Source organism: Portunus trituberculatus, chromosome 35 (assembly GCF_017591435.1).
Source record: "Portunus trituberculatus isolate SZX2019 chromosome 35, ASM1759143v1, whole genome shotgun sequence".
Lineage (NCBI taxonomy): Eukaryota > Metazoa > Arthropoda > Malacostraca > Decapoda > Portunidae > Portunus > Portunus trituberculatus.
In genome coordinates, this window is record NC_059289.1 from 16,491,510 (window position 1) to 16,501,794 (window position 10,285).

Consider the following 10,285-nt stretch of genomic DNA (forward strand, 5'->3'; position numbering starts at 1 on the left):
TAAACATTCAGGCATTCCAGGCAACAGACTTAACGGCCGTCTTCAACCGTGTACTGAAACTTTATTTACATAATCCAGCTTTTTGTATCAACATTTTCATGAAAACATACAAAATAAAAAGTCAAGGATTTTTTACTAACATCATTTAAAAAAAAGTGTGTCCATTTCATACATGAAGTGAAAAAAAGTTCAAAATTTACCTAGGTGGGTAGGTAGGTAGGTAGGATGACGTCTGATGCTGTAGATTGGGAAGATTGGCCTTTATATCAGCGCATCCTTAATACTGTTTCTTGTCTTATCCATGGAGTGTGCCACATAAAGCAATGAAATACTGAGCTAGAATACAATTACAACTCGACCACTCAACTCAGTAATACCTCCCCGCAAAAAAAAAAAAAAAAAAAAAACGACAACCATGGGCCAATTCACATTCTTGCCACCCCTCATCCATGCCAGTTTGTTGATATTTAGCAATTGCATGCTTGTGTGAAGATAGATATACAGATACTTTGAATGATTGATAGATAGCTTTATTTATTTATTTTATCTTTTTTTATGTCATGGCCTATAGCGCCTGTAGGTATACTTGAAACGTATGGAAAGCACTGTTCAGCTTCCACCCATTAGTGGCGCGGGCAATTTCATTCATAGCGGTACCCATATTAGAGTCCATATCACCACCCAAGCGCATCTTTGGTGTAACCACCTAAAACCTAGGTATCATGGTGACCTGTAGGTAACTTTAAACCTCTCCACAAATGACCAACAAGTTTCAAGGCGGTATGTGGTGGCGCGGTTTGAACCTACGCATGGACGTCTGTCCGATCCCACACTTACCACCTTATCCACTATGCCGCCGCCTCCCTGTCAATGAAATCTAAAGCTTTTCGTCTCATCAACTCCCCTCTTATGACTGACTGCAGTCTTCAGCCTCTTTCTTACCGCCGAAAGGTTGCATCTCTTCATATCTTTTATCGATATTTTCATGCTGACTGCTCTACTGATCTTGCTAACTGCATGCCTCCCCTCTTCCTCCGTCCTCGCTGCAGAAGATTTTCTTCATCCTCTCACCCCTATTCTGTCGAACTCTCCAATGCAAGAGTTAAACAGCATTCTCAATCATTCATACCTTTCACTGGTAAACCCTGGAAATACCTGCCTGCTTCTGTATTTCCATCTTCCTGCGATTTCATTTATTCTAAGAGGGAGGTCTCAAGACATTTATCCCTCAATTTTGGTTAACTCGTGTCTTTTAAGGGAACTGTCAACTCAGTGGGCCTTTATTTATTTATTTTTTTCCATATTTTGTTGCCCTTGGCCAGTTGTTTTTCCTGCATAAAAAAAAAAAGGAAAACAGTGGTCGTCTACCACAGCTGCAATAGAACGGTAGGAAAGGAAACTTTAGATAAAGTTGCAGGGAGAAAGGTAGAAACCGTAGGAGGACAGTTTTGAAATAAAAGTTTTGTGCCAGACTTAATCAAAAGATTTATTTATGTCTAACGCGACAGCAAAAGTTTCACCGAAATCTCTCAGTAAGGAAAGCCAACACCAGTAGAACTACCTTGATGGAAGCCATACTGGCGATCAAATAGAAGATTGTGAAGTGACGGATGTTTAAGAATCTTCCTATTGAGGATAGATTAAAAAATGTTACACAAGCAAGAAATCAAAGCTCTAGGGCGGTAGTTTGAGGGATTAGAACGGTCACCTTTTATAGAAACAGGTTGAATGTAGGCAAACTTCCAGCATGAAGGAAAGGTAGAAATCGACAGGCATAGTTGTGTACCGGTGCACTTATTTTGCTACCACCACTGTACTGGTCCCAAGTACCAGATACAGACCATTTACTCCTTCTGCCCTCCCTGGAACAAGTCAAAACTAACGCAGTAAAGAAAAATATGAATTTTAATAACAAAAATAACAATAATATACTTTCTCTATTGGTTGACAATGCCCTTACATAAAAAAGTACGCTACGAACACCAGTCCTCAACCACCCCTACCACTAGCCTATCTAACCTGACAAATGGCCTATGTGGGGACTAAAGGTGGGGGGTAATAGACTCATTTGGCAGCGCCGCGGAGATCCTCCTCTTGGCGTCTCCCTCGTCACTCGATCGTCTCTCTCTCCTGTTTTTCCTACTTGCTGGGCGTCTCTAGACGGCCGCACATATTTTTAAGGCCATTCACTTATTTGTAGGAATTCTTTACATATGATAGTAAAAGCAGTTCCCAAATATTGAAAAAAGTTGTAGGTACTACGAGTATTATTTGCTTCTTTCATTTATTGTAAGGCAAGTATGTCTCAGAATGGAGCCACTAATTCAGCATTTCATATCCCGGGGTCAAACATTCTCGATATGGCTTAATTTTGGTGATTTGAGAGTATAAAAGCAACATAAGGAGCCGGTTGTTCCACTGATGTTGACCCCTCCTTGGCGTCCCCCCCCCTCCTCTAGGAATCCTGCAGGTTCCAATACTTTTTTCATAAATTTTCCAACAATAATATTGCATTTCCATGGTATGTTTTTATAGTTTCTATAAATATTTAGTTCCCTTTGATATGTATTCTGCTTCTCTGTTTGATAAATGCGTGGCGTTTAGTAATATTTTATGGCGTAAAACGGTCAGAATTTACAATTGCCCATTTGAAGAATTTTCATTTCACGCTATAACTGGGGCTTTATGGTATAAAAAAAAAAAAAAAAATCGCCTATATGCTCCTTTAATTGTAAAATCAATCTATTGAGTGAAATATGTGGACCTTGAAATGGTGAATTGTTTAGTCATGTTAACAGTAAATTAAATATATATTTCTTATTTTATCTGTAAATGTTCTGCTTCACAGTTTAACTCGTAGTAGAATACCTTAAAATATAGCTCAGACTCTGCAAAATGTACGTGTTAAAATGCTCGCCAAATAAAAATGGCTGGACTTCACAAGAGTTTTCAATGAATTTAGATTTTAATGTTCTTGTTTTACATAAATATTTGTTCATTCGTTCACTTCTACTTCTAAGTAGGTATTGAATGCCAGAGAAAAGTTTTTACTGCCTGATATCTTTCAAAAGAAATATAAAGTCAAAATGGCTGGATGTTTTAGGAGTTTTATATTATGTGAAAATGTTTTTTATGCTTTTAACAAATTCAACTTACAAAATTCTTTAAAGTCAGTTAGGCAGGTAATGTTTTGATATTGTGGAGATTAGTTAAAATATCAAATCATGAAATACAAAGCATTCAGCAGTGGCTTTTTTTATATATAGTATTTTATCTATTATTTTTTTCTTTTTATCATCTACGTAATATAGCCGAGTCACCGCTATTCACACTCACCTTGATGACGTCACAGCCAAGCTCTGGGCTGGCATCTCTCTTTTTCAATCCCCCAGTTCGTCAGTATTTTGCCTAATATCTAGTTATTTATACGTGTTTTTGTGTGTTTCTAAGATCAGGTGTGTAGATGGTAGCAGTAGAAGGATGGTAACAGTAGAAGGAAGAAAAAAGGAGATATAAAGGAAGATGAGAAGGAAGGAAGGATAAAGAGAAGAGGAAGAGGAGGAACAACCAAGCCACAATACTGAACTCTCTCCACCTCCTCAATACTTTATCTAATATCTAATGCTTTGATGTGTTTATAGATTCAGACGTGTGAACGAAACCAATACAAGGAAGAAAATGGAGAAACAAAGGAGAAGGACGAAGAAGAAAAAAGAAAAGAGGAAGAGGAAAAAAAAAAAAAGGGAGCCAAGGTGCAATATTTAGCTAGGTATCCCTTGAAATCTTGTCGTTCTTTATAATAATTCATTCTGATGTTTTTACTTTTTAGGCATATTTGGGGTGTTTTAATTGTGTTTAGTAATATTGCAAGATGTTTTGGGTATTATAAGTGTGTTTTGGGTGCATTTTGTGTTTTCTTCAGTATATATTAGATGTTTTTAGGTATATTTAACTACAATATACATATCTTCAGGGTGGTATGGAGATGCGATTGAGTATTTGGGTTTGTTTTGAGTGTGTTTATGGGCATTTAGAGGGGTTGTATGGTATTTTGAGTGTTTTCTTCTTTAGGGGGGATAGAAATAAGTGTTTTAGGTGCTTTGGGTGCGTGTGTGTGAGGGTTCTTTGGGTGTTTAGTTGTGTGGGGGTGGTTTTGTGTATATTGGGTGTATTTGGTGTGTGTTTGAGGGCATTTTATGATTTTGCATGATGTTTGATTGTGTTTTGGGACATTTTTGAGTGTTTAAAAGGGATTTGGGTGTGTTGAATTATCTTGGGTGCTTTGGGGGTGTAGTCTTGGTGTATATATGGTGTTTTTAGGGAATTTTATTGTTTGAGGGCATTTTGAGGTGTTGCGTAGTGTTTTGAATGTGTTTTTGGATAACTTTGAGTGTTTTAAGTGGTGTAGATGTTTGAGGGATGTTTTGCTATGTGAGGAAATTATTTTTGGTATAGTGTTTCTAGTGAGTTTTGGGTGTGTTTTTTGGTATTGAGGTGTTGCATGATGTTTTGAGTGTTTCAAATGGTTTGTGTGTGGGGGGGTATATTTTGTGGTGTCTGGGTGGTATAGGTGTATATTATGTGGTTTTAGTGAGCTATAAGTGTCTTTGTTGGTATTTTGAGATGATGTTTGATGTTTCTGGTTAGTTTTGAGTGTTTCAAGTGTTTTGGGTGTGTTTGTGTGTGAGACCAGTGTTTTGATTATTTATGTGTGTGGGAATGGTGTTCTGGGTGTTTCTGAGCGTATGTGTAGGTCTTCTGAATGTGTTACTATTATGAAAGGTTTTGTTGCGTATAAGTGCATATACATACATGTGTATACGTACATTGATATTTCCTTAGAAAATTTCCTTGACAAAGCCAGATTTTCTTATATTTCCCTTGATTTTTACATTTCCTAAAAAATTTCCCTAAAACAAGAAAATTTCCTTGAAAGGGGAAACAGTTTCAACCTATTGTTCATCTCATTTGCATTTGACTATGGTGGGTGTTTTTTCACTGCACACACACCCAGATCTACAACTACATCTTTTCTTTTCATTAGTCAGAGGTGCATAATAGAACATTAGGTAACTGTAGTCTGAACACATTGCCTAACACAGTTTTTCACACGTTTGGTAAGAAATTTACAAGAGGTCCTTCCTTTGCCAAACATTATTATTTATCTCCTTAAACATTTTAGGAAATGCTAAATTTGCTCTATTTTGGTTTTCACGACCAACTACACCAAAACAAATTTAATCTAACCTAATCTAACTCTTTATCTGGCACGATATGTTGATTTTTCAAAAGTATCAATATGAATCAATAATAGCTGGCCGTATGAAAAAAAAGTCATGAATGTAAAGTATAGTTCTGTCATGAGTTACTGACAAGGAATAATTGTAAACATGAACTCTGTGGGGAGAGCATCTATCACTCCACGTGTCCTCTTGCGACTCACTGACTAGCCATGACAAGACAGAAGTGATGTACAGGAACATCCTTAAGTCATGGTTATATTAATCCCTGTTCTTATTTATTTCTGTACTGTACACCAGTCACTACGCACCTGCCCCTACTTTCCAGCCTCACCCACTGAAGGATATTCATTAATGTACAAAGGTTTCCTTCCATAATGTTTACAAATATTAATCTCTTAGCACCAGATATGCTAACAGATTTTGGGTTCACTTGTTGCCTTAACCATTTCTTCTATTGCAGTTTTTATATTTTCAGGTTATTCTCTACTAGATTATTTTGTGTCAGTGAATGTCACTACAATTTCCTATTGATCTTGCAAATTCCTCAGACACTGAACATGTTCCATTCATCCTTTTTCCGCAGGCATTATGGAATAGAATAAGCACAGGAGAATAATGTGATTCCTTAAGAGACCCTAAGATTCAAGCTTCTGCTTTTATCCTGGAGAGGTGTTCCCATCAACCTGTTGCCTCTGTCCTGAGGATGTAATAAAGCTGACCCAGTTTCTTTGTGCTGTCAATCACACCAAATTACATAATTACCTCGGTACCCATGTAAGTTTTTAGTTAAATTCTGTACTGTTAATTTTAGCAGTATAACCTGTTGGCCTAGGAATGGAAATAGTATGTAGTCAATGATTCAAAATTAAAGTAATTTGAATTACTTAGTTAATTAATTAGTTTTAATTTAAGTGGTTCAGTTGAGATTTGTAATCCAACTTTCCATTTGTACTTTGCAAAATGAATAATATGCCAATCACCACACTCCTAAATTTCTTTTTAAAAGGTGTTAATATTAGCATAGTCAACTAACTGTTGTGAGTGTTGACTAAATAGTCTTAGAAACTATTCTGTTATGACCATACAAATAACCTCTTTATATATATATATATATATATATATATATATATATATATATATATATATATATATATATATATATATATATATATATATATTTTTTTTTTTTTTTTTTTTTTTTTTGTCTTTATTTATTTATTTATTTATTCATTTATTTTTCTTTTCAAATCAAAGAACATGCACTTTAAATTAATTATCTGTATTCCAGAAGTGAGCCAAGGCACTATGGCAGAATTGCAGGAGCCAGTGCTGAAGCCAGAGCGCAAGGGCTCTCGGGAAGTTCCAGAGATCTGCCAGGACTCCCAACTGATGATGAAATTTCGGGAGTACTCAAAAATGCTCGACGAGAAAAATGACAAGTATGAGCGCATTTACAAGACCAGCAGAGATGTCACTGTCCGCAGCAAGAGGGTCATCTTCACTCTTCATAGAATTCCAGGGTAACAGCAAAGAAGCAGCTCTCTGCCATGGGATCTTCCACAACTTAGAGCTTTTTGAAGTTGCTAGTGAATCTTTATATGACCAATCAATTATATAATTGATCTTATTTTCATTTTTTAGTGTGACGGAAGAAGTTAAGGAAAACCTGATGTCATCTGCTGCTAATGAACTGAGAGACATTGAGCAGACTTTGATGAAGCACATAGCAATGGAATTAAGGGATGAAGACCCACATCAGTTTGTTTATGCTTATACGTCAGGTGAGGCTGAAGGTTTTCAGAAGTAAATGAGCAATGCTTCCGTAAAGGATGCATGTTATATTCATGTCTTATATTTTCATGCCTGTTTCTCTGTTCTCTATAGTGATTGGAAATCAATCAATCTCTCTCTCTCTCTCTCTCTCTCTCTCTCTCTCTCTCTCTCTCTCTCTCTCTCTCTCTCTCTCTCTCTCTCTCTCTCTCTCTCTCTCTCTCTCTCTCTCTCTCTCTCTCTCTCTCTCTCTCTCTCTCTCTCTCTCTCTCTCGCTGAAGGTTAATTTAACTTTTTGCCTTTGTTATCTTCTATCTACTATAAATACTAAAATAATTTCAGGTATTCAAGAATACATTGAAGCCCTGTCATTTCATTACTTCTTGATGAGTGGCACAATAGTCAGTCACAATGAGGCACAGAAGAAAGTGACCTTCGGGGATGGGGAGGAGGACAAAGCAGATGTGGTGCCCCTTAGTGTCCTTCTGCAGCCCAAGGAATACATTCTGGGCATTGCTGACCTCACAGGCGAACTCATGCGTTTCTGTATTAAGTGTGTCAGCACTGGAGACTTTGACAAATGTTACAAGATCTGTGACATTCTCAAAACAATGCATGGAGGCTTCCTCTCTCTAGGTTACATTCCAGCCAAGGAGCTGTACCACAAAATGATGGTGTTCAAGTCAAGTTTACACAAAGTAGAAGAGGCATGTTATTCTTTGCAGCTACGGAAGTCTGAAGTTCCTGCTGATATGCTGAGTGATGTATTTGAGATGTATGATGCTGATGAAAACCATGCTCATTTCATGTAATGTTTATTGCTTTTATCATTATCAGAATCTTATATTTAATGTGGAGGTTCAGAAGTTCGTAGAAAATTTGCAACTGCTAAGAGGAAGTGAAGGCCAAAAAATTAATGATAAAAGTGCAGAACAGTACATGATGTGTGAAGGATTTCTTATAGATTGAGGGATTTATGAGTCAAATATATTGAATGAGATGACTAGTCAAGATATATGAATAAATGACCAAGAAAATGCAATCCAATATTAAGGAGGATGTATGAATGTTTTCAGAAAGGGATTAGCAGATCTGAGGACTGAGGTGCAGTCAACTTACAGTTTATAACATTTGAAGATGTTAGGGCATAGAATTAGTTTCTTTTCTCTTTCTTTTTGTTCACACAAAAAGCTATGTTGCCATGTGGTCTAAAGGATGGAGCCCCTGCTCTGTATCTCAATGGCCCTCTTAAGCAAAGGTAGAAACCTCATTGAATTTTTATACTTTACTGATACAGTGACAGGTGATGGAAAGGTTGTTACACTATAACCAAGAGATGCACAGTTCAAATCACTGTTCACTTAAATATAGTGTCTTCTATCATACTGTGGTTCTTTAACCATTTCAGAGAAAAGAGATTATTATCAAGTCATAACATAACTGTCTAATAGAAATGAGTGTGTAGAGCCTATACAAGTGGAAAGACAACAATCATGTGTGTGTGTGTGTGTGTGTGTGTGTGTGTGTGTGTGTGTGTAGAGTTTGCATGTATGGATGTTTGCTGTAAGAGATCAAGAATCTATAGTATGTTATTAATGATGGCAAACAAATAAAAAATCTTAAAATAAAGATATCCATCTTAATATACACAGTTGTTCATTATCCATCAATTCCTTAAAACTGACAGGTTCCTGACGATTATATATACAAACATCATGGTGGAGGGCGAGTTGGATGTGGATGTGAGGTGTGTGAATTGACAGCTGGTGTGAAGCCTGCTTGCTTTGGCACTGGGACGAAGTGAGGAACTGTAATTCTGTCCAGCCTCTGTTGCTCTTACTACACTATTAGAATCTGCTATGTGGATTGGCTAGTCATACACACACAAAATAAATAATTGATAAAATCAAATTGTCATTAGTAATACATAGTAAATAATTAGGTAACATTAATTTGTTAATTATAAAACTAATAACAATAGTATACTAGGGACATTCTCATTGTAATCCATGCGATGTAACCTAAAAGAAAAATAATGCTAATCAAATTAAATGTACAAATACAATGAAATAGAAAAAAAAAAAAAATAAAGAGAAAAAAACAACAAATGGCAACAAAATCCACGACACAACCTATCAACAACCTATCGTACAAGATCACACATTATGATTAGGTTACTGGATCAGATAATGTCAGTATGTGTGTCGTAATATCATTGTTCCCAGGTGTGTGTGTGTGTGTACTTAAGATTTCCTGATAAGAGCTTGGGTGTTGACTTAGAAGGGACGGCCGGGTGAAGGGTAGATTTTCTGAGACTTGAAATTGCTTAGACTTATTATAATTTGTCTACTTTTGCTATTAGATTTTAGTAGTAGTAGTAGTAGTAGTAGTAGTAGTAGTAGTAGTAGTAGTAGTAGTAGTAGTAGTTGTTGTTGTTGTTGTTGTAATAATAATAATAATAATAATAATAATAATAATAATAATAATAATAACAATAATTACAACACTGCAATATGGATAATCAAGCAATCATAGTAATTTCTTTATAAATATCAGTTACAACTTTCCATTATGGTGAATCTCTGAAAGCTAAACCAAGAGGCTTTCCAGTGATAGGCCTGTCTGCGTAAAAGGTCGCTGAGGACTTGTAGAGACAAAGCTGCCACTAATGAAGCTAGTGGCATTGTAGCCTTGAACTCTGGGCCTTGAGGTCCTTATAATCTCTTATGATGCCCTTGAAATCTCTGTAAGTTGGCTGTTGGCAGGTGTGACCCTCAATCTCCTATTGTTTATCAACACACACACACACACCGTGTAGTCACTGTAGTGTAATGGTTAGCACGCTCGACTCACACTCGAGAGAGTCCGGGTTCGAATCCCTGAGGCGGCGAGGCAAATGGGCAAGCCTCTTAATGTGTAGCCCCCGTTCACCTAGCAGTAAATAGGTACGGGATGTAACTCGAGTGGGTTGTGGCCTCGCTTTCCCGGTGTGTGGAGTGTGTTGTGGTCTCAGTCCTACCCGAAGATCGGTCTATGAGCTCTGAGCTCGCTCCGTAATGGGGAAGACTGGCTGGGTGACCATTAGGCGACCGAGGTGAATTACACACGCTTACCGAGACAACCTTTGGCGAGGGCAGCCTTCACAGTGGCGCGAGGGCCAGGCAGGCAGACTAGGCACTAATGATGCACTCTAGAGATAGCGTTGTACGTAATTAAACTTTATCGTAACACTTGATCGTCAGCTATCCTTCCAGTCTTTCCCCATACACTCT

General features: G+C 37.1%; 1 protein-coding gene across 4 annotated transcripts; it reads left to right on the top strand.

Annotated features, from left to right (window-relative positions):
* Nucleotides 1-3,802: 3,802 nt before the first annotated feature.
* On the top strand, nucleotides 3,803-8,660 carry LOC123513209 (translin-associated protein X-like). 4 transcript variants are annotated; one of them, XM_045270209.1, is made up of 5 exons: nucleotides 3,803-4,003; nucleotides 5,827-6,017; nucleotides 6,532-6,763; nucleotides 6,885-7,024; nucleotides 7,356-8,660. In XM_045270209.1, the coding sequence occupies exons 3-5, from the start codon at nucleotides 6,549-6,551 to the stop codon at nucleotides 7,823-7,825; spliced, it is 825 nt and encodes a 274-aa protein (XP_045126144.1). In that variant the 5' UTR covers nucleotides 3,803-4,003; nucleotides 5,827-6,017; nucleotides 6,532-6,548; the 3' UTR covers nucleotides 7,826-8,660. The 4 variants fall into 4 exon arrangements, with proteins under 4 accessions (XP_045126144.1, XP_045126143.1, XP_045126146.1 ...); XM_045270208.1 differs by having other exon boundaries at nucleotides 3,808-3,889; XM_045270211.1 differs by having other exon boundaries at nucleotides 3,823-3,880.
* The last annotated feature ends 1,625 nt before the right edge of the window (nucleotides 8,661-10,285 follow it).